Raw genomic sequence first — 24,389 nt, 5'->3', positions numbered from 1 at the left:
ATATTATGTATATGTTCTTTTGATATTACTATGTCTTATTAAATCGCCAAACTGCAAATGCTTTGGACACTCTACAAGCAAGACTCGCGCGTTATTCGAATATTTTGTTCGAAAAATTGTAAATAATTGATAGTTCCGCAACACACACGTTCACAAAAGTTTATACATCTTCAAGTATAGTATCGATAAAACGATGATTGAAAAGTTTGTGGATCATGTGCTGGAAAATACGTATGTTCTAATTGCCTACTCCCTAACCCCTTCTAGATTCCAGAAAATACTGGAAGTATTACTTTGTTAAGGATTAGAATTCTATAAACGCTATTTGTCTGTTTAGCATTAAATCCTTGCATTATGGGTGACTCTGATGATGAATACGATAGAAAAAGAAGAGACAAATTTAGAGGGGAGAGAACAGAATCTTATTCTAGAGAAGGTCGACGAGATGACAGAAGAAGAGATGATTGGGTGGATAGGTAACTACCTAATTGATAAGCTTTAAAATAAATATTAACAAATAAAAACATATTGAAAATAAGTTATTCTGTTTTTGCATAAACAGGCTCCTATAGTTTTAACGATAGTAATTATTCCAGAGAATGGTCCAGTCGACCTAGACAGCGCCCAGATTACAGAGAATACCGTGGTGGTGGAGGTGGAGGACGTGATAGATATAGTCCTGGCAGATCACAGGAGATGGCACCACCTATGAAAAGAATGAGAACAGATTGGGACGATCGTCCAAGATATGGACATGATTATTACGGAGGTGGAGGAGGGGGTGCAACTTCCTGGGGACCAGACCATTATCCATCTCCTCACCATGGTAATCATCACTATGGAAACCACGGTAACAGTAACAGGTTTGTGTTTCTTATGTTATTTTTAATGCAGATTTTCTTTTTTCTCTTCCTTTTCTTTTCTTTATGAATTTGTTCTTGGTTTATAAACAGCATTGTCATGAAAAAAAGAGGTTGTATTATAAGTATGCAAAAAAGGAGTCGATTCACTCCAAGACTGTTGGCCCGATTAAGGTAGCGTTTAAATGTTTTAAATTTCTTGACTAATTGTAAGTGGTTTCATGTTTTGTGCAGTCGAGAGGTAGCTGGTAACTTCAGCAATTCCAATGTTGAAACTCAACCACCAATGATGTCTTTCAAAGCGTTTCTTGGAACTCAAGAAGACTCGATTACAGACGAGGAAGCTATTAAACGATATAACGAATATAAATTGGAATTCAGAAGGCAACAATTGAATGAATTCTTCGTTGCACACAAGGACGAGGAATGGTATGTTTCATTTTTTAATTCATTAATAATGATCTCGAAATTATTGTTTATATGTATATTGTGAAGCTCAGTCGTACTTAAATGTGGATATAAAAATAATTAATTTCTACAGTGGCTTAATTGTTATTTCTGTTAAAACAATAATCTTGTAATCAATGTTTCCACAAGACGTCGAGATCCACGTTGTTGCATGAAAGTTATGCCCACTGTAGAAAGTAATCTTTTAATCCTAATGAAATTATCAGACTATCTGTTCAGGTATGTATGCCTAGAGTGCATACGTACGTTGAACAGAAGAGCGTTAGGGTGTAGTAGCTTTATAATTTTTGCTAAATTGCAGACACAATTTTATCGGTAATTGCAAGCAATATGACCAGCTCTGTCTATCCCTACAGTGTACAGCCAGCAACGCCTTATGTCTTGGGCACAGGTCACCTCGCTCGTTTATTTTTACGTACGATATTTTATGCATTTCGCGTTTCGCGCATCGCAGAAGAATTGAGGTGTTTATTAGGTAGTTAAACAAAGATGCGAGCTGGGCGCGCAAAGCCCAAACATACTCGCGGTAGGCCGCGTTCTAAACCCGTTTAATTATTTCTGACATTCAAAAGATATGCTATCGTTACAATAGACCTCTGAGTCGACAAGAAAACTGAATGCGAGTAAAAATATCAGACTCTACAGGTGAGGCTTCATTCTGTAACTGACAATGTTGACAGTAAAACTGATAATTTATAAATAATCGTCTCGAGGAAAAGGATATAATAATATTTAGTCACGAGGAATAATTCGCTCTAGATATGGATGGGAAACGTAACAATTACTGCTATATCTTATTCATCACCTATTGCGACAAATTTATCACGATTACGTAAATATGTTTATGATCGATTAAAAGCACGCTCTGTGCTTATACGAACATGAATATTTTCAATATAAAATTATATTGAGGACTTAGTAGAACTAACTACTATCTTAATTCTAATGCACTTTCTTTCGAATATACATAAATGATAAATCCACAAATTGTACGTCTGTTTGCTTTAATTTACAAGAAATTTATTTCAAAATTGATTGAAATACCATATTCTTCTACTAATTTACCAGGTTCAAAATAAAGTATCATCCAGAAGAATCAGTGAAGAGAAAGGAAGAACAGGTGGCAGCTCTTAAGGTATAAATTATCAACTTAAAAATATTTTCCCTAAGAGATCGATTGAACCTATTATTCTTACCATCTTTCTTGGCAGAAACGTGTCGAAGTCTTCCTGGAAATGCTTGAAATTAAAGAAATAGATAAAGTTTCTGTGGATGCCGATCAAGCTGATGCTTTGCTGCATCTGCTAGATGCGGTAGTTATTAAATTAGAAGGTGGTACCGAAGAAGATTTACAAGTTTTAGACATAAAGCCAACAAATATGATTATTACTAAAGATACGATCAAAGATAAAGATGACGTGAAGAACAAAATTGGAGCTGAGAAAAAAGGCGATAATAGGTATGGATTGGTATTCGTTAAAAGAAGGATAGGGAAGGTTTGAAGGATTAATCGTTATTGTACATTACAGTGATGCGAATAAAGTTGATGAAGCTTCGAAAACAGAGAAAAATTTAAAAAATGGTCAAAGTACAGACTCTGAAGTTAAAAGCGCAGAAAATGACGAAATTTCGATAGAGGAAGTTGAAAAATCAGAGGAAAATATAGAAGAAACAAAAAAGGATGATAGTGCGGATGGCACAAGTATTTGATTTTGTTCATTAAATAAAACATAATACTTGCAATTTTTCTATTATCTCCACTCCCTTTTTACTTTTGTGTAGGCAAACAAGAGGAAATTAATATCAAAAAGAGAAAACGAACTGATAGTAACAGCAGCAGCAGCAGCAGTAGCAGCAGTAGTAGTTCCTCTGGTAGCGATAGTAATAAACCCGATACACCGAAAGCAGATCCTCGTAAGTTTCAATGTTATACTTATTTAAAAATTGTACATTACTCTTTAATTTAATTCGTTCCAGATATGACTGAAAAAATGGATGTCAGTAATGAAAATACTGATGCACAGGATAATAAAGAAGGTGATCGAGATGCTAAAACAGACAGTGAACCTTTGCCAGAAGCTAAAAAGTCTGTTATGGAACCAGAAGCGGTAATCGACCTAGCCAGTGAAGATAAAGAAAAAGAACCTAGAGCTTTGCACAAGACTAGCAGTATCTTCCTCCGTAATTTAGCACCTACGATAACAAAGGCAGAAGTTGAAGCGGTTAGTTATAAATATATGTCATATATATTGTAGGTTACATATTTTTAAATAAATCTATGAACAATCTGTATAAATAGATGTGCAAACGTTTTCCTGGATTTTTGCGAGTTGCCATAGCAGATCCTCAACCAGAAAGAAGATGGTTTAGAAGAGGTTGGGTGTCTTTTGAAAGACAAGTAAACATAAAAGAGATATGTTGGAGCTTAAACAATATTCGGGTATGTTGATAAATAATTTAAATACACGTGTGTGAATAAAGTAAAAAAATTAAAATATTGAAACAACATGGAATAATTTCTACAGTTACGGGACTGCGAACTTGGAGCTATAGTAAACCGAGATCTTTCGCGTCGCATACGCACAGTAAATGGTTTAACATCCCATAAACAAATAGTTAGGCATGATATCAAATTGAGTGCTAAAATCGTGCATAATTTGGACAGCAGGGTTGGTTTGTGGAATGAAGAAAAAAGAGACGATAATACAGTTAAACAAGATGACGACAACAAAGAAAATAAAAATATTCAAAATGTACATGAAGTTGAGCAAGCTGTAAGACAGCAATTAATTTACATGTTCAGTTAGCGCTTATAATGACGTTACTGAAAAATCATGACGTATGTTTCTACAGGCATTTGGATTGTCATCTAAAAATCCAGTATTGAAGAACATAACCGACTATCTGATAGAAGAGGCATCGGCCGAAGAAGAGGAATTATTAGGAATGTCTGGTGACAAAGAAGAGGGTCAATTAGGAGGTGATGGAGACGGTCCAATTGAAAGAGATCCGACATTGATCAAGGTATTAAGTGTCAGCCGTATAAAAAGATTCGTTTATTATATGATATGATATGGAGATTCACTGTTCTCTCCTCTCTTTTTTTTTTCTTTTTTTTTTTAGGTCTTAGACAGATTGATCCTTTATTTGCGAGTAGTTCATTCGGTTGACTATTATAATCACTGTGAATATCCAAACGAAGACGAAATGCCAAATAGATGTGGAATCATGCACGTTAGAGGATCTCCTCCTACCGCTAAAGTTACTAGCACCGAATTGTCAGAATACTGTCGCAATTTTGAAAGCAAGATGGCAGCATTCTTGCAACCAATTGCAACACTGTCTCAAGAGGAGTTCGATAAGCTGGGTGCTAAAAATGCTGAAGCGTATCCTTTCTTCTTTTGTTTCTTTTAAAATATGTTGAAAAAAATTTGTTAGATAACTCTTTTGTCTCTATTATTTCTTTAATATTTGATATTAGTGAAGTCGAAAAGTTCGTTCAAGCCAATACACAGGAACTATCAAAAGATAAATGGTTGTGTCCACTTAGTGGAAAAAAATTCAAAGGACCAGATTTTATTCGGAAACATATTTTTAATAAGCATGCAGAAAAGGTAGCAGAAGTAAAAGCGGAAGCAGAATATTTTAATAACTACTTAAGAGATCCAAAAAGGCCACAGCTTCCCGAACACCCGGGAAATAAAGCACCTCCGAGAGAGAGCTTACGCGAAGGATTTAGTCCGTATGGATGTAGCACGTAAGTGTTAAATATGCTCAAGTCACTTTACTAGAACACTACTTGTCTTTTACATTCAAATTCACCATAACACATGATTCTTATACTAATTACTGTTAATTTAATCGTGAAGATTTGGAAGTTACGGAGGTGGCTACGGTAGCAGCAGAGGAGGATATGGATCAAGTTACGGAGCCGGATTCGGTGGTGGGTTCGGACCGCCGCGTTCCAATCGTGGTGGTTTTAATCGAGGACGGTAAGATTTTTGCTTTAATATTTCGCAATTCGCTGGCTTTATATAAACAATCTGTAGTAGGATGAAACGCAGTAAAATTTCTGGGTACTTGAGTAAATGACTTGTTTGAAAAATCGACCAAGTGGTGGTTTTCGTAAATCTTTTTCCGCCATATTGAACGTGGTGATACGCTGTTTTACAGGGCTGCACCGGACTCAACTTCGAGGCCTATTATTAGTTATAATGATTTGGACCAGCTAGACATGGATATGTTCTAAGTTTTATCAAGTACCATTCGAATTTTTTTATACGGAAGTAAAAGCAATGAGAAAAATTCTGAACTCTGATATCACACTTTCGTGCTAACAGATCTATATCTGGATTATGTAACACAGAGTATATATTTAGTATCGAGCGAACCGTCCAGTTAACGCAATGTGTTACAAAATCAGCACACTTCTTGCTTTCTCGATACGGGATAACTTAGACCATTCGTGTACATAAAGAAAGAAAATATAATTATGTCGTGTACCTTAGTATAAAAAAATTCTTTTACTTTATGTTCCTTTACAAAAAGAGAAGCAGAATCGGCAAATACTGTACTTTTATAAGCCGATGACTTGCCAATAAAAGTATTTGTTTGTATTTACGTGTGCTTTTATTTTATATCCCATTTCCGTTCGAATCCTATGTCCAGTTGGTCGTACGTCGTCGTGTGCTGTCTCGTTAATTATTTTAGAATCTACATTTACACATAGCTTTAGTGCATCGCAAGGAACGAATACCTTGTTGAGAGTAGAGTCTATTAATTTTTATTAAACGTTACAGTGGCGGCGGAGGAGACTTCCGACCAGTGATTCATTATCGTGATCTCGATGCACCAAGAGAACCAGATGAATTTCTCTAAATTGCTTCGATAGACGAAAGGTCAAAGGAACGAAGGAATCATGTGTTTGGAATCGATGAGTTTGATGAAAGCAATATCGGGATGTGCGTACTATATTTCTGTATATGTATATAACAATCTGTAAGGTCATATATGTCATATGTATATATTTCTTATACATACCCATATATATATATGTATGTATATATAAGATATATATATCTCTATGCATAAGACTTTATATAAACGTTACAGTCACTTACATATAAAAATATACCTAAGTATATATGATTTTAATGTGTTTATAAACACAACTCATAAATAGAGAAATGCACATTTAAAAGGCAAAGATCTTCTAGTACTACCTAGTAGTATATCTTATTTAAGGAAATATATTTTATCCATAATACTTGGAAACAATGTTCCGTCGGAATAACATACAAGATAGATCAGCTACAGCAAAAATCAATATTTGTAATCTGTCTTATGATACAATAATAAAGTATATCGTTTCATAATTACACTCTGGTATTAAGTATTCTATTTATAAATTGTTTATTCCGTACCACTGTATGTCTATACAGTACAGTTATGTACAACATTTAATTACATTAATTCGTAATAAAAATACTGTAACGTGACATGTAAGTGCGATGAGAGAAGGTCGACAGACGCAAACGTAAAGTTAAGAGAATCGATCCTTACAGTGCCTCTCGTCCGTCCCATCGCCGCAATCGTCGATTCCGTTGCACTTCATTCCCTTCGTAATGCATCTATTGTTTCTGCGTGAAAGTCAATTCCATTGTTGCGTGACACAGACAATAATATAATATAACGTCAGGCATTTGTGTACTCCGTTTAATGAGTCGAGCTAATAAGGGTAGTGATCGTATTTAAAACCCTTAAATACTAGAGAAAAAGTATCGATGCATTGTTTCTTATGTATTTAACCATCTGCTGTAACACAAAATTTTTGAAATCGAACTTCGTCCGGCCTTTCGGTGCAGACGATGCACAGTCATTACGCAGGATTTCTAGAAAGGAGGCTCTAACAATTATTCACGTAAATCCTAGAATTCTGGATGGTAAACATTTGAAATCCATTGCGTTCATCGCGTGCTTAGCACACAGATGTTCTCTTTACCTCTACTGACTCCACACACTGAACGGAATACAGATACATTATCGTCAACTTACTGGCACGTAAATTCGTGCTTATTGCACCGTCCTTGGCACCCGTGAGGTTCGTCAGATCCATCGAGGCAGTCTGGCAGGCTATCGCAGAATCGAGCTCTCAATATGCACTGGCCGTTGCTGCACGTGAACTCGTTTTCCGATGGACACGCTGACATCAAAAGAAACGTTGTTGCGGACGTATTACGCGACCGTGGTGCTAATGAAGCAAGCGTCGTATGCGATTTTCCATTCTTTTAGAAGCGCATCAAGGTATAGCGATTAAACGCGGCGACATTGGAATTTATGTCGTTCGAAAGCTCTGCCATAGTGAAAAGCAGGCTGTGTATGTGGTATATACCATGAGAAAGGGATCGTAGTGCTTATGCGTGTGCGTGAAAAAGCATGCGGTGCATTTAGCGGTAATTGTGTATCGCATGCGGAAATCGAATGCGTATCAAATAAACGAGTATGTACTCACACCCACCGAGATTAAGACCTACGAAGAAGAACAGAAAAAAAGAAGTTGAAAAAGACCTTAACCCAAAAAGAAAAAGGAAACGATAATAACAGAAAAAGGGAGGAATAGGGGAATCATGTTAGCCGAAAGTGCGCGAATAATTCAACCAGCAACGAACTATCTTTGTAAGAAAATCTCAAAGGGAATTATCCTAGGATTATCCATGACGAGTCACATGGAAAAGAATATGTACATATGTTGGTAATTATTTCGACGAGTCGATAATTCGCGAACTAGCGGTGTACGCTTCTTGTGACCGCAACGAGTAGTTGCGCATATCTTACCTAAGGTGCAATTAATCTCATCGGCCGCGTCCCAGCAATCTATCTTGCCGTCGCATCTCTTTTCCAGTGGAAGGCAGGAAGTCTCGTTACCGCACTGAAAATGCGTCTCCAGATCGCAGTCTGTAACAAGAAACGTAGCAGGCGTTTTATCGTCCGCGATCTTCTCATACGCAACGCGCCGTTTGCCTAACGAGAACGCATCGTCTAAATACTTATGTTCATCGAGCGTGCAACGCGCGTCACCTTTTTACCACCGTCAGATTATTCCATATCGCGACAAACGGATAAACTGAAGCCTCGCAAACTATGACAAAGCCCCGGGCAAAGCCGATAACAGAAGGAACGTCCTAAGTCGCGGAAAACTGGGCTAATGTTATATGCTATATGCGTGTACGTACCGCAATTGTGCTCGTCAGAATGGTCGTAACAATTCATATGCCCGTCGCAGTGTTTCTCGAGAGGGATGCACAACGTGTTTAGGCAGGTCCACTCGTCATCCAGACAGTAATGCTCCATCTCGACGCACCTATTAAAATCGAGACGATGCGAATTTTGAAAGAATACGTATGTAGGTCTACGCAAAGAAAGACGCGCACGAACAGCGCGATTAAACAGGTGTTAGAACAATTTACCTACCTAAACGCGTCGACATCAAGACGATGACACTTTTGTTTGTTGATGAGACAAAAGCCGGCACATCCGGTTGGATCTTTGGGATCGAAAGGGATTCTGCAAGTCGGTGCTTCCTCGTCGACGAGAGCAACGCAAACCTCCTCTGGCAAACAGTCGTCGCAGTATCTGGTAGAGTTGAGGCTGGACGGGCTCGTAGCTTCCGTTTCCGCTTCCGACGCTAGCGGAGCGCGACTCTCCGGAAATGACGAGCCACCGTTTAAAAGAATACTTGCAGCGAGGGTGCTAGTGGCCGAGGGCTGCATCGGTGTCGTCGATGACACGGCCGATGCGTCGTTCTGTTCTTGTTCGCTGTTCGATCGATGTAGAAACGTTCCCGCGGCCAACACGTCGTCGTCCGACGATGAATCGTTCGTCGACGACTTTAGGTACTGTTGGATGATTTGCAGCTTCTCGGGTTCTGCTAAAAATCAGTTCTTGCGTTACCACGATTATGGCTGATACGACGATTAAAAGGAGGAAACAAAGACGAACGAGAGCTTTTTAATGAATTGTCAACGACCACGGCCGAAGAACGAGCGAATCTCACATCGACGCTTGTCGACTAAAAATATCCGTTTAGTCGAAAAATAAACGTTCATCTGCTGTTGTCGCGTCTCGGCTCGATCGTTGGTTTATAATAATGGAGGATAATAACGTGCTCGTTAAATGTCTCGCGAGCGCTTATTTCAGTGGCTGAATTCATCTGATCGCTACGATCGTTTTCCTCGGTGAAATAAAATCTCGATGCCGAGTGACAGTCGCTTGTCTCGGTCGGTTCGTGTTTTCTGCTGCATCGTATGTCTGTCTTTGTTGTTCTTGATTAGGAAAACGAAGAAAGATATATGGCGCAACATCAAAGAGACGCTCGTCTGTATCCGGCCTTTTAACATGACGGATATCATGTAAGTATCGCGTACCACTCACCAAACGCGATGTACAGAGCAACAGCACCTATTCCTAAAAGTAGCAGCAACGCTATCAGCAGAAGAACGAGGGGCCTGGTACACCCGGAAGCCTCGAGAGGATGCGCCAGATGCAGAGTCCAGCCGTGTCTGTGCTTTCGAAGTCTGGCCGGATGCGGGGGTGGTTCTCCTCTGACACTTCGTCGCAGGTTGATGCGATTTTGGGAAGACGGGGTTTGCGTTCGCACTGGGAGGGAGTAGGCCCTCTGAAAAAGTAAGATCGAATCGTTCGATATTTATCGATCGTGTACATCGACTACGAAATCTTCCAGATAAAGTTGCTCGCGATTTACCTCAAATTCAGCCATCGGTACTGCATTCTCTTCGAACCGGCCACGCGGTTCTCCTCGCTAGATATATATTTGATAATAGCTTATCTATTTTCCGATAGTATTTGAGCTTCCCAAGAGCAAATGAAGGCGTGGCAGAAAATCTAGATACCGATTATAGCGAATTTTTTCGCGACAAAATCAACAGTCACTCGCGCGCGTTAACTCGAAGCAATGTTTTCTCGAACGGATATCATTTTCTACCTTGCCAACCTTCGACGCGTTAAATATAACCGTGACGCTACCAAACCACATCTGAAATATTATGTATTATGATCTTTTTTTTTATAGAGGCAAAACCGAAGAGTCGCGAATTACGTCGGCTGTTTAAGAATAGGGAGCGTAAGCGGATGTCATGCCTTCCGAGGCAGTGGTCCGCGTCCAACTGATTACCGTTCTCGATACCGGTCTACGTTAAACGCGACCCTTATTCCGCTTTCTTTCCAAGCATCGGTAAAATCACCGCGATCGATGCTCGATCCTTCGATCGTATATCGTGTTGATTCGAAGCGCAACGTTCGACGAGAGAGAAGGTGTCGTGTCGCGTCGATTTCCTTTGCTCGTTCGCTTACGGAAGACTCGCCACTTGTACACCACGCAGCGACACGCTGCCTGCCGGCCAACGATCATCGCGTCTGGCTATAGATAGACGTTTTCCACTTCCGTTCCGTTTTGCTCGTTTAGGGCGGACAAGCGCCAGACGCTCCGAAAGCAAAATGAACTCTCGTCTCGTTGAGGAAGCGATCATCGACAGGTCAAATTTCCCAGTTATTTATACGACGCGATCCGCGTCTGCCAATCCTTTCGATAGCTACATATACATCGAGCAGTAGCTAATCGCTGCGTGTTTTTTTCAATTTAACGTTGCAATCGTACACGTCACACCGAGATTACGGCTTTTTTCCTTTGAAACACGGGGCAAGGACGCGAAAAGAAATGACGAAAGCGAATCATGGGATTGCAAACTATATATAGATATATCGTGAAACAACGAAGGATACTTCCTTCATCAATGGCGTGGCTTCTCTGTTTAGAATACAAATGAAATGGTCAAAAGACTTCTTCGATCGTGCGATCAAAGCGCGTGAATCGTGAATCGCGCGATTTTTCATTCTGTTTCGGTTTCAAATTACGCACATGGATGACTCACGGTTCCGATACGATGTGAAGGGAATAACGAACGAAAGATTCAAAATGCGCTCCGCATTTTAGCCGTGAACAATCATCGACGCTCGTCGACAGATAGAAATTCGTTGTGCGCAAAGTCTTCTCTCCCCTTTTTCTTTCCTTTCGGCCCGTTATTTCCCGTACCTCAACCTGCGTATCTTTCAGTACATGGGTACCCGTGCATTGTTTCATATATGTTGTTTAAATACAGGCGTATCTAAATGCACGTGCATTAATGTATCCGTATTTTGACCCTAGGGATTTTCCCCCGCATTATTTCAGTAAATATATTGAAGTACTCTGAACCTTTTATTAATTTCGCAATCTTTCAGATTTCTCAGATACCTATGTACTAAAAATCACATGAATTAAAATACAGATACGTTAATACACACGTATTTAAATACACATGAGATAGTGCACGGGTATCCATGTACTAAACATGTACAGATGGAGGTAAGGTTTACGTGCAATAGGTATATAAGTAACAGGTGTATTTACATAATCACGATCTCTGTTTTTAACCTTAATGAACTAACGAATTAATCTTGCAATTGAGAAACAGCATCAACAATAAGGATCGTCGAGAAGGAGAATGGTTTTCGCTCACTTGTTACACAAAATTAATAAATACATATTTATATCGGGTTATGAAACTTATGTCTGCTTGGTACTATTTCTCTCATTTCTCTATATAAATCTCTACCAAACGATACAGCGATATACGAGTTGTTAAACAGTCATCTGAGATTCCTGAAAACCGTTTTACATAATATGTAGAGGAGCAGAGAAAAAGTTCTTCTCAGAGAGAAAATTTATTATTTATTCCATTACTACAAATAATTATTAGATATCTTTTTCAACAGGAAATTCTAAAAAGGGCTTTTCTGAAAGAGATTTATTAAGTTTCTCAAATGTTATATACCGGGACAGCGCGAACGCAGTCCCGACTATCAAAAATTATACGCCCGAGATACCCACATTAGGGGTATTCGCAAGGGTCAGCCTAACCGTAGTGCAATGGAAAAGCCTCGCCCTGGAGGAACCGCCTTCTTGATCACGGTAACCTCTGCGCCAGGTAAGTATGCTTCCCTTCGCTTCAAGTCCCGATTTATCCTAACTAACGATCGAGATTGCAGGCGAGAAACTCCTACTTCTCGTCGCCATCTAGCGGCCAGTTGAATTTTAAGCCGCGCATCGAGGCAATGATTCTCAACCTAATTCCGTACTACTGGCAATGGTGCTCAACTTATCCGCCCGCGTAAACGAAATCGATATCTCGCATTAATCGAAATAAGTTTAAAACTCCCATAATCTGAAGGCGCGAGTATGTAGATTTCCAAAGATTAATATCCAAGGCGTTGACAAATGAGTGGTTTGTAGAACGAAGTAATTATATATAACTTCATCTTTTTTAAATATTTTAAATTTTACTACCAAAACGTTTGATTAATGTTTATCTTATGTGCCGTGCCTACGAAAAGTATTTCCCTAATTTTCCACTGAAACGTCATTTTATCAGGTACTCGTCGTATTAAATTCTTGTAGTAGTAGTAGTAAAGATAATAAATGATACGAAATTTGATACATTTGGATCTAATCAAGCAGCACATAAATGTTATAATTAATACAATATTGTGCAATATTGTATTAATTATAATGCAATATTGTGCAATATTGCATTAATTATAATACAATATTGTGTATTTATTGCAGCGACTGTAATTTTCTCCACTTGTTCTGTGGAGTTAATTAATTTGACAAATGAACGACTCAAATGGTTTCAAACGACACTCACCTGAAACGAACCGTGTTCCTTGGCGTCAGTGAAAAGCATCGACGCCCCCTTGGCGTACCAACGATCCTGCGAATATATGGAGTTCACTCTCATACCCGGCCGATTCTTTCCCGAGCCGATCAAAGCGTTGTCCTCGTTGATCTCCGCCAAATCGACGAGATTCGCGCAACCGCTTCGCTCGTTTCTGATCAGCTTCACCGTGCTCGTTGGGGATCCGCCGACTTTCTCAGAAATCGTGAATACCGAGGGTGAATTGGTAGCCGGCATCGCGAACTCGTCCGGCTTCCTGTTCGGGTAGCACACAGGTAGCATGGTGAAATTGCGTGGATCGAGGATAGTTTGCGAATCGTTCGAACCCGATATTTGCAGACGCTGCTGTTGCTCGTTGTTCCTGTTTTTTCTCAGAATCGTTTCGCTCTCTTTGTCATCGACTTGGTGGTGTTGGTCATTGATAGACGCGGCAGCTTTGCTTCGACAATGTTTGCAATCCTTCTTCCTGCGCTTTTTACTGGGTCTGCATTCGGATTGGAGCGTAATAGACTGCGCTCGAGACGAGAAAGCGTCGTCGGTGAAGGCGACGATATCGGCATTCCACGTCGCGACTTCCGTATCCTCTCGGCGACCGTCGATTCTCTTTCCAGTCGTCTCACGAATGGAGCAGCTACCGAGGGAAGAATCCAACCCGGTGCCACGTCGAAACGGTAACGTTAAATTACGACGGAACGTTCCAGCGATCTCTTCTCTATCCAATGATCTCGTCGTAGCGCTTTTGCAAACGTATTCGATCGCGTTCAAAGGTCGCCGAAGAGCTTGATCTTGGCCGATCATAACTCCGGAATGCTTCGAGGGATTCTCTACACCGGGCAGAATGTCCTCGTACACGTGGCCATCCGCGTTCGACACCGGGTCATCGGGCGATAGCTCGTTTCCAGACGTATCGAACGAGAACGTATGCGAATCGTGGCGAAACTCTCGCGAAGATATCGGCGTTTCTTCGCTTCTTGGCTGCTGGTGCTCCTCCTCGAAACCTTGGTTCTCCATCTACATAGAAAAAAAGACAAATACTGTTAACCTGCGTCTTCATTGAAGCAACAACGAAGAACTTTTTGTTGCCTATTGTTGCTGCATGTTCGAAATATGTAGTGCCCAACAAATATCAACTTATGGAAACATTTTGTTCACACTGAAGCAACGCAATCAAAGGAATATTTGGGTTTTGTTCCGACTTTCAGGGACGTTCATTTCTGTCGCGATCTGTTGCTGCGTGCTTCTTTATTTTTGTTTCATCTTTGCCGCTCCGGACGGAAACAGACAATTTCTTTTACTGGCAACAGAAACGTGAAGGAACATGGGAACGTGAAACGTTGCACAACAACCAGCAACATTTTCAAGAAACATAGAACCAACGGAAAGTTCCTCGTTGTTGCTTCAGCGAAGGTGCAGCTTTGGACGACATCAGCGAGTCGATATACGATGGACTTTCGATCTCCAAGTTCGATCACGCGCGTCGTCCTATCATGAATATTATTAACTGATTTACTCGTTTGTTTTCGACGAGTAGATTGATCGATTCGTGACAGTTCGTACTCTCTACGAAAGGACGCCGTGTCCAGAGTTAATGAAATGTTTCGTGGGTCGTGTTGACCCTGCGTTCGCCAATTATCGTGTCCTCGATGAGCACCGCATCGCGCGCTGCTCCATTTTTTTCACCGAATAGCTCGCTCGGGAAAACTAGCTGACTACGACTTGTTCATCGAATTTTTCGTTTATCGAATATGGGTAGAGAAAAAGTCGAACGATCCCGTGACTATCGATCGAAAGCTCCTTACGATCGTTGAATCGCGTCGGTATTGCAATCAATTGTCATTAAAGCATATTATTTTATTGCAATTTTAGAACACAGAATTCTATTTTACAAGGGCAACGAATAAACACGATATAGAAATATCTGGAAACAGGCGATTGTTACTAATACCGATGAAAAGTATCTGGTGTAAAATTATTAATACTCATACGCAAGTTGCAATTCTAAACTTTCTTTTCGCTATAGCCGTATATATTTCGTCGCGATGATCGACCGTCCCTTCGTTGCTTCGCACCGCTTTCCAGTTTCAAACGCCGTTTTCTCCATCTTCAAAATAATCCATGATTCATTTCCTCGAAATCGTGTATCGATGGGTAGATTTTCCTTTCGGACAAGCTACGAAACGCAGACGTTCGATCGTCGGGGGAAACTACTATAGGCAGTACGTTTGGAGCGACAATTAACGATCGGCAATCTTCGAAGTTAAGTAAATAGCGCGAGGGGCCGTAAATTGAACGGCGAAAGCGTCACGCGGAGAAAGAGAGTTGCGACGAACGAGGGAGCGGAATTAAGCGTCTCGTTGGGGAGCATCCCGACGATTGTCGCAATTATCGCGACTTGACTCTCCGATTGATCCCGTCAAGCTCCTGACGTCATCGACCTCGTGGATCTTCGGTGGATCTTCTACGATCGTTCCATCCGCGTACGCATACCGTATCGTTCTCATCTCGACCCGACTCCACTCGACTCGATGATGCCTTTCATTGCCCTGCTTTTACCGGACCAATTTCGACGCATTCTTCTCCATGCGGCAACTTCCCATGAAGCGCAACCTATAAAGAATCTGGCGATGGTATCGCGAGTGAAAGGAAATGTTCGAATCGGTGTGACGAATGTAGCGGGAGGCAATAAAATCAGGAAGCGACAAGCCGAGACTCCCAAGGAAGATCGACCGATCGACAGTTCGGTTGTAGTTACGACGCCTGCGAATCGACGCAGTTAATCTCCGGTTTTCTTATTAGAAACGGAATCAAACGCCGGAATCCAGGGCTAATTTCGCGTATCTATCGGCTCAGATCGTGAGTCAACGGTGTGTCCATGGTGACGCATTGCTCGTGCCTAACAGGATCGCGTACAGCCGGTTACGCGTTAACAAAAGGAAAACGCGTTTTCCTTCGAGTCATCGAATGCCGCGAGAAGAATCTCCGATGTTCAGCGAACGCGAGGATGACTCGAGTTCCTATCACGCGGAACCGCGTTCACAAACGCGAGAAAAAATCCTACGACAAGAAGGACGAACCGTTACCTTTTTTCTCTCGCGCGTTCTTCGAAATGACCTTTGACGAGTTACTTTTTATTAGATTGTCTACATCCGACGTACGGTTCTCGCTCCAAAAGAAGAGGAAGCTTTTCTACTTGCAGATAATTTCCAGGACTTACTGCCAAATATGATGGTTCGATACACCTTAGGGCGTATACCATAATCACTTATCCTTAGCTCGTGCTTAACTTTTTGTATATACCGTGTCTTTCCCTCTCCTTCTATTTTTTGGATATATATACGTATACCTTTCTCATTCGTTACATATTATTTGTGTATTAAACAATTTATCCCATAAATAAATGAACGAATGGGTAAATAATACACGATGATGCCATTTAAGATCCACGTATCGATTTCTGTTTAAACGATACGACTAAGGTCAACGAAGGGGTGGAATGTTTAACCGTTTTTGCCCGATGAAGAGGAATAAAAGAAGAGAAAGGGAGGAAGGAGCAAAGGCGTCAATCGGTCAGTCGAGCCGACCGGTAACTAATTAGTTCTCATCTACGCTTCTAAGGCTGCCCTCTCTTCTTACGTTGCACCGTTCTGTTCATCGTGCGCTCAATTAGAGGTTAACCAATTAACGAACGTACGGATCCGCAAAGGGTTGAGGCACAGCTGGCGTCAAACCCCTTTGCGCTTCGGTTCCTTCCGGCGATCAACGATACCGATTCTACCGAATACGCGGGGCATTTTCCGCTCTCTTTACACGCGGCAAGAAAAGGAAAAGAAAACTCGAAATAAAGGAATCGTCTTCGCGTCAGTTAGCGGAAGTCTCCGAAGCCAGTAAAAGATGCCGGTTCCTCGATGAATTCGTTCCACTTCAGCGTGTGCCGTAATTGGTTCGGTCGATGATTAATCGAGACCCGATTTCGACAGTTAGGTTCGCGCGCAGACAATCGGGAATGAAAGCGCACGAGACTGCACGTGTGTCGTTCTGCAGGGTAGCCACAATTAGTCACGTTGCGAAGACGCGTGCGATCATTTGCTCGTAAATACGGCGTCGAGGGTCCTTTCCACGTCGTCGAAGCAGTGCAGCTATCTGCAACCTTTTTCATCTCATAACACACATAATCTAATTACTAAAATTCTACGAAGCACTACAAAATATATTATACATATTTGGTTCGGGATAGGACATTCGCACCGAACGACTATCGTTGTTTTTATTTGACAACCTAAAGGAGAAGGGATCATTGTCCCTAAGTACATAATCGGGTATTGCATGTTTCAAAAATTCTGGCGGCACGATGCGCCGCTTGAAAATCGCGGACGTAAAGCAATACGGGAATTTCGCAAAAGATCGCGTTGGAAAAGTTGCGTGTACTGTGGTCTTAGAACGAAAAGAACGATCGTTGGACGATCCAGACAGAGCGCACCGCGTCGGAAGAAATAATGGAATCGGGCAGCAGCTTGGAAATTGTTCGATCGAGAAGACCGTTTGTTTGGTCGCACGTGCGGTGCCATATGTCGATGCACGAGCTGTGCACCGTGGGCGAACGTTACGCACCGATCAACGTCGCAGGTTACGTCGTCGATTCCGACCGAGGATCGAGGATATTCCAAACGAATTCATCGCGTTGAATCGGTCGCTATACCAGCGAGCTGTTTCGCGATCAAAAGCGCCAACGGCTATCGATGTAATCGTGACCTGTTTTGCGCTATTAGCATTTCCACGCAATCCAAACTTGAATTCTTCAAGGAAAGGATTGCTATGACGAACCACGACCTGCCGCGTACTTTCCCGCATTCGTTTCGAATTCTTTCTACGAGGAGCGGATGTTAAGGATATTTTACACGTAACCGACGAATAGCCGCTAACGGATAGAAAGTGGAACGGACAGCGTGCCTTTCGCGAACGAAGATAAAGAAACCTGGTAGGGCAGAATGTTAAACGCTCCGTGTCGTACCAAGGGTAACTGCGAACGAAGTCGTCACGGTGAGGAACACGAAACAAGAGAAAGGAAGAGGAAAATCAAAGAGGATGAACGATGTTGGAACCGATCATCCGAGGATCGCGTTCGAAAGAATGGAAGAAGGCACTGCCAGCCAATGGGACACAATCCTTGGAATCATCGCGGCAGATTCTTTGGCAACGACACTCGGCGTTACTCGGTGACACTCGTCCCGATTCCTCGTTGTTGTTCCATTCTCGTGCAACGTGATAACGAGGAAGCATCAATGCTGCCTTATGCGAGAACGAGGCAGATATCGTACAGCCACGATTCGTTCAGATTTTTCAAGAAGGAATTACGACATAGATAAGCCCGTTTCTGCGGCACCAGATCACGACTATTAATTATACGTTTCGTTGCTCGCTTGTTATCCTGTCTGTCTTCGTATTTGCTGTAGCAATTCGTAGACGTCGATTGGACGAACCACCGTTAGATACCAAAGCTCTTCCGCGAAATACGAAGCATCCCTCCGCGGAGGCAACCGCTATGTTTTTCCGTTCGCCATGCAACCATCGTAACCACCGTAGCGAGAAAGGAGAAGCTAGAAGGGAGAAAAACGAAAGAACAAACGCCTCTTTGGTGAATCATCGTAGCTGAACTGCGTGGGAAACGGTGAAACACGTGAAAATACGCAACGACTAACGAACACAGAAAAACCAGCGACCCGATATGTTAATGCGTTCGATAACAACGCATTCGACGCATCGATTACGTGGACAGTTGCGATATCCTGTCCACGGAAACTGGAACGTTCTTAATGAACCGAAATTCTTTCGCGCGCATTTCATTCAGTTCGCGTCTGCGCGTTTCCCCATCCTATCACATGTCGTCCCCTTCTCTCCGAGGAAATTTCAAAATTATTCGTAACGTGGCTTCGTAATTGCAAGATTTGTGGTCCGAACGGTTTGCGTTTAAATCGCAATCAAGTTATTAATGGTTGGAACGTGGTTGAAACTGATTTACGCGGTGGTCCGCAGCCTTCGTCTAAATCTAAATTATCGGTTTGACAGCCAGGCATCGCGAAACCAGACGCGCCGTTAATTAAATCATTGCGTCATGAAACCGTACATGATTTTGTACGGGAAGCGAGTACTATGATTCCAACTTCCTATAGTCTGTATCACACCCTTTCTCACGACCATCTCGCAACCCCTCTCAATAGGGGATGTAGCTCAGTGGTAGAGCGTTCGCTTTGCATGTGAAAGGGCCCGGGTTCGATCCCCGGCATCTCCAACTTTTTTCTCGCTTCTGTTATATTTATTGGTTTTATACGGTGGTATTATGCTTGCCCTCGATTCGACCATATCGTACTGTAAGCCACGAGCTATATCGTTCGCCGCTAAATTAATTGCTTTTCAACTAGGAAATGAATGATCGGCAATGTGCCCCGGTACAAAGGAATTATATAATACGTTACGTTTCGAAGGAAAATTAAGAGCAAGCCCGTTCGAAGGAGAGAGGAAGTCGATACCAGTTTATTATTATTAACGATTATTTTTATCTCGTTGAGTCGGCAGCCATGTCAAAGCTATTTTATTCTCTCGCCGAATTAAGATTCCGTTTAAAACCAACGAGCATGCGAACAGTTGGAGGCTCGGCTTATTACACCCCTAATAAGTGCTGTACAACGCGTCGATTATCCGGTAAGTATAGGGTCGAAAGCTAGAGGATATTGGCGGTGAGAGTTGGCCGATGACTGCACGTCACTGGCATGCACACAGTCGTAATTTATCCAGCCGGCTATAATAGCCAACTCTGGATCTCTGTATATACCAACACAGTCATGGGTATCGTATTTTTTCTTCCTCGACTCCCTTTGCCACGAGCAACGCGAATAAATCATCAAATTCATAGCTGACCCTACCCCCATTTCCGACCATCCCGAAGAAATCTTCGCGGAACGTAGAAACGCGGTACCCGAGTCTCGATTCGTTCGAATGGCCGAACCTTGCACCGTCCCGTAGGAAACTCGTTTGAGTCGACAACGACCGACTATACATTGCCAATTCCACGTTTACCATCGGTTATCGAACAAATGAAATTCAATTCGACTATGAAACGGTGCGATTCGAAGGCGTAGCGAGAAAATTGGAATTATCGTTGCGTTAATAACGATTACGACAACTACGAGGACGAGGTCGAGACGGAAAAAGGATAGGTTTCGTGACGGAATCGTCTGATATCTTCGTTCTTGCACGAAGACTAAAGAATGAGCCAAGATTATCACGCCAATTAGCAAGCGCTTCCAGACGTGAGTTTCTAACGACGCTACGATTTCAATCTTTCGATCCGCCTTAATCCGTAATCTATAAACTAGGCGCTTTCCACGGCAAATGGCGCAAGAAGAACGTTTCTGAAAAATAACGATTGCGAACTGATGCAACTAAATTTCGATGGACTCCAGATTCTTCCACGTTCGAAGCGTTTCACGAGGTTAGCCGATTCGCCGTGACACCAGCAGGAAGCTCTTTTGATCGCAGCCAAAGATATAAATACACCGAGTACGAGCGACTAGAGCTGAATTGGCCGCACAGAGACAGCACTGCTTCCCGACCTTACCTCATACTCGGTGATCGCAAGATAATTCGTTCGGCGGTACTTCTTTGCGAACCACATGATCTCTTATCACGCGATGCACGATGACTGCAAGGCGCGTAATCTATTTCGGCGACGCTAATCGCGAAGATGCGAATAGACTGATTTAGCGCCGGAGATACTTCTCTTGTTTAAGACCACGCATGGGATTTGCGTATGCATTGCTCGGACAAAGGAATTCGCCAAGAGAATAGAAAGTGAGATCCACGAGTTTTCCTCGGTTGTCAAGGAGCATGCGTCAACATTAGAGTTGACGAGAAAGATTCTTAGGGTAATTGCCAATGGGTTCGAGAATGTCGGGCGTGCATAGTACCAGAGTAAAAGAGAAGAAGAAAAAAAGATGAGGAGAGAAGGGACAGAAAAAAAGAGAGACGACCAGCTGACAATGGGACGAAAGAAAACGTTCCGCTCGGCCGCGCTTCGCTAACCGAGGCGAGGGTTACGCGTTCGCTTTTATTTACACCTGGCGCGTACGCGTACGCGGCTTGGCACCCACGCAACGCTGACTCGTACACCGACTATGCCTGCACCCGTTCCGTTCGCCCAATTTTTCTTCATTTAAACTTATCGAATCCTAACCGTGTCATCCTAACCAACAAGCCATTCCTCCAGCGATCCCGCTGGTCCGTCGCATCGGCAAACGCAAAGTGAAACAACGAGACTCGCGTGGTCTTTCGATTCAATATCGCTAGATGTTCGATGTGGCTAGATGAACTTTCAACCGAGTTAGGCGGGTATATCGCAAGCAGTTACAACTGACGCGGTATAAATAGGTTGGCGTCGGTGAGCCAAATCCAGGAAAAGTTCGTGGTGGTTCGGCTGACTCCCAGCGGAAACGGGATACGTAGCGTTGTTTTCGCTTTTATCTTCCATATCGTCTTTCTATTCGCGACACTTTCCTAATCCTATCCGGCCCTATGTCGAGTCGACATTGCGCTTCATATGTAGTAGTGGAATATGGTGTAACATATATAATGCGTATATACAGTCGGAGGCAAAAATTAGTAGGATAGGTGTTCATAGTGGGAGTACGTATCAATGAAGTTTAATCCAAACTAGTACTAGTGTTATTACATAAATACTTGTACTACATGGACTATTTAGTAGGAAACTATAATTATTATTTATATTTTTATATAAATAACGAAACTTCGTTGATACCTATTTTCACTACCTGTCCACTTACATTTTTATCCCACACTGTACATCCAGCCGTGTACGTACAAATGTTATTGTATAAGTTTGCTGCTAAAATATTGAAGTAGCGAAATACTGTACTACACCGACTTGACGATGGTGAGTGACAAAATCAGCGCGGACTAACTGCAACGAGAGTTCGTAAATATCGTGGACCGCGAGAACTTAACGCTTCGGAGAATCTTTCGAAACGTAATTGTTCGATGCTCCAAATACTCTGCGACTTTTTAATTCCAGTTGACTCGTGTGAATTTTCAAAGGCGGATTAACGTGGAATGTTAACGAGGCGTTCAGGGTACGAGTGCACAGTGCTCGCCCGATGTACTCGAAACGCTCGAGTGTACGCCGTTCCCAACAATGAACGAACTTCTTTGTTCGAGAAGACGATCGCCAACTACTTCGCGATCGCTGTCAAGTCCTCGACTACAACAAAAGCTAACTGTAATCCCTTATCGTACTGTAACGATCGATTCGATGTTACATCGCGGTTAGCTTTGTGCAGAATGAAGCGTGACGCAATTTACGCTTAGATGGAATTTTTGCGTTTACGGCTCGGCTAGCGAAACGGTCGACCAGCCAATTCAACGAACAAAGATCGTGAGACCGAGATACCGTCCTATATCTATGTTCCATGTTACGATTTTACTAAACGATCGGCCACTCTTTTTTGTCGACAATAAAATATGCCATTTTTTTGAAGGTTAGGTCTTGTCCTTTGCAACCGATTTCTAGATTGTTAGAGATAGTAAAATCGAACTCGAATCGTCTTCAAGGGACATGAAATAAGGAAACAAAGAAACGCGGGAAGCTCGATCGTACGTGTGTTTAAAACACTCGGGACGAACTAAATCCTCCTGCTGCTAGTGATACTATACGCGAATGCGCATACAATATGCATAAGCCGTACTAGTTTGCGAACAGCCGCATGCACAAACGGAGAAAATAATCGTTCGCCGGGAAAACATATCGAATAAAGTATAAACATTTCTGAATGATTCAGCGATGTTTGGAAACGAAGAAATATAAATCTATCTATCGTCAAGGTAGTATAAGCAACTTCCCTCTGTTTAACAATTCTTTCCAATAGCAGGAACTGTACAGTCGGATTATTTCCCGGAAGTACGACGAGATTAATGCACTGAGCAAAATATGAATTGGCAACGCACACTTTGTCGAATGAATGAAACGAGAGAATGAACGAATACAATTATTGAACGTTTCGACGTTACGTATTTACTTTGCATCGTTGAAACATGTGACATAAACATTTTCGGTAAGTAAAAACGCTTTTTAGCGAATGCCACTGTCATAGAATTCAATCTATCGCTATATAAAACTGTTTGTATTCACCTTTGGTTTGTCACGGTAATCTCATATTCCCCGAAAGTGATCTCTCAGTGGAGAGGATAAAGACAAGACAGCATATTCTAAATACTTTGACGAAGTTTCGAATCCACTGGGCTAATCGATCGGTAACTCGTCGATCATCGTTACTATTCACATCCATAAAACGTCACATGTTGATCCCACGCGCGTTCTCCACTCCGACAACGTGTAGCCGTACTCAGCGCGCACTTACCACGCATCGACGCTTACGCACCAAATGCCGCGCGCACTGTGAATGACGCGCGATGCGATATGCCAGCCTGCTAGTCCTATGGTTGTCAGGTATACAAGCCATAGTAACCAATCACCACTCAGCCATTCGTTTCGATAACCAATCAGGTTTACAGAATTTTTTTACACGTACAACTTAACAAATCGAAGAATAATTTATCGATACACATATATATTTGTATCTTAAAAATTTTCCGTGTCAAATTATCGAACGACTTTTCTATCGATTAACCGAAAACTTTAACTAATATTTTTTCGATAACTATCACTTTAACCATTTTTTTCTTATGAAAGTTAGTCGAAACTTAGATTCAAATTTGTATACAAACGTGTTCAAATGTCGAAAATTTTAATTAAATTCCAAATTATCGAAATGTTTAAAGATTATCGAGATAACGAGTTACCGATTGGAGGTATGTAATCGTACACCGACGGATTCGTGTGTAGTGAATCGATAATGTCGCATGTGACATGAAAATGATCAGGGGGTGGCAACCCTTTCGCGAGATAAAGAATAACAGTTACTTCTAAAATTTTTATAAACATAGTCATTGACGAAAAGGTAATTTTTGTTTAAACGGAAGACAGTGATTCTAAAGAAATTTATCAAGAAATTAAATGATTAGAAAATATAAATTTTTAAGTGTTCTGATTATAAATAACCATTATAAATGATTAAAATGATTAAAATTTTTTCGATTACCGATAACCATAGTCCATAACAGAAATGCATTTTTACACAGCTTGCACTTTGAGATAAATTTACATGATTTTCTTCCATTAATTATTATCGTGCAATTTATGGAT

The 24,389-nt window shown here is 41.7% G+C and overlaps 2 protein-coding genes and 2 non-coding genes across 7 annotated transcripts; 2 read left to right on the top strand and 2 right to left on the bottom strand.

Annotated features, from left to right (window-relative positions):
- The first annotated feature begins 75 nt into the window (after positions 1 to 75).
- On the top strand, positions 76 to 6,706 carry LOC122573144 (serrate RNA effector molecule homolog). 4 transcript variants are annotated; one of them, XM_043739161.1, is made up of 16 exons: positions 76 to 231; positions 338 to 476; positions 585 to 863; positions 1,095 to 1,289; positions 2,397 to 2,463; positions 2,540 to 2,787; positions 2,858 to 3,030; positions 3,111 to 3,242; positions 3,306 to 3,550; positions 3,628 to 3,768; positions 3,854 to 4,102; positions 4,182 to 4,352; positions 4,452 to 4,714; positions 4,810 to 5,085; positions 5,198 to 5,320; positions 5,502 to 5,948. In XM_043739161.1, exons 1-16 carry the CDS (start codon positions 216 to 218, stop codon positions 5,575 to 5,577), a joined length of 2,793 nt encoding a protein of 930 aa, XP_043595096.1. In that variant the 5' UTR covers positions 76 to 215; the 3' UTR covers positions 5,578 to 5,948. The 4 variants fall into 4 exon arrangements, with proteins under 4 accessions (XP_043595096.1, XP_043595098.1, XP_043595095.1 ...); XM_043739163.1 differs by lacking the exon at positions 5,502 to 5,948 and adding an exon at positions 6,128 to 6,706 and having other exon boundaries at positions 77 to 231; positions 3,854 to 4,081; XM_043739160.1 differs by lacking the exon at positions 5,502 to 5,948 and adding an exon at positions 6,128 to 6,706 and having other exon boundaries at positions 77 to 231.
- LOC122573145 lies at positions 6,704 to 23,604 on the bottom strand. Its single transcript, XM_043739164.1, has 9 exons — positions 23,316 to 23,604; positions 13,091 to 14,131; positions 9,759 to 10,002; positions 8,799 to 9,255; positions 8,561 to 8,688; positions 8,163 to 8,282; positions 7,840 to 7,857; positions 7,383 to 7,530; positions 6,704 to 6,967 (listed from the first exon to the last, which is right to left on the bottom strand). The coding sequence occupies exons 2-9, from the start codon at positions 14,129 to 14,131 to the stop codon at positions 6,871 to 6,873; spliced, it is 2,253 nt and encodes a 750-aa protein (XP_043595099.1). The 5' UTR covers positions 23,316 to 23,604; the 3' UTR covers positions 6,704 to 6,870.
- LOC122573265 lies at positions 12,217 to 12,378 on the bottom strand. The gene has a single exon (XR_006318698.1). It is a non-coding gene; the product is annotated as a U1 spliceosomal RNA (small nuclear RNA).
- Trnaa-ugc lies at positions 19,335 to 19,406 on the top strand. Its single transcript has one exon. It is a non-coding gene; the product is annotated as a tRNA-Ala (tRNA).
- Positions 23,605 to 24,389: the final 785 nt, after the last annotated feature.

This window comes from Bombus pyrosoma, linkage group LG11 (genome assembly GCF_014825855.1).
Source record: "Bombus pyrosoma isolate SC7728 linkage group LG11, ASM1482585v1, whole genome shotgun sequence".
NCBI classification, from domain to species: domain Eukaryota; kingdom Metazoa; phylum Arthropoda; class Insecta; order Hymenoptera; family Apidae; genus Bombus; species Bombus pyrosoma.
Note: the sequence above shows the minus strand (reverse complement) of the source record. Positions and strands in the feature narration are given on the sequence as shown.

Coding starts and splice junctions, on each gene's coding strand:
- LOC122573144 (XM_043739160.1), top strand. Junction 864..1,094: donor AACCACGGTAACAGTAACAG/GTTTGTGTTTCT, acceptor TGTTTTGTGCAG/TCGAGAGGTAGCTGGTAACT. Junction 5,086..5,197: donor AGTCCGTATGGATGTAGCAC/GTAAGTGTTAAA, acceptor TTAATCGTGAAG/ATTTGGAAGTTACGGAGGTG.
- LOC122573145 (XM_043739164.1), bottom strand. CDS start 14,131: ATGGAGAACCAAGGTTTCGAGGAGGAGCACCAGCAGCCAAGAAGCGAA. Junction 10,003..13,090: donor AGGAACACGGTTCGTTTCAG/GTGAGTGTCGTT, acceptor TTACTTTTTCAG/AGGGCCTACTCCCTCCCAGT. Junction 6,968..7,382: donor AAGCACGAATTTACGTGCCA/GTAAGTTGACGA, acceptor ACTTTCACGCAG/AAACAATAGATGCATTACGA.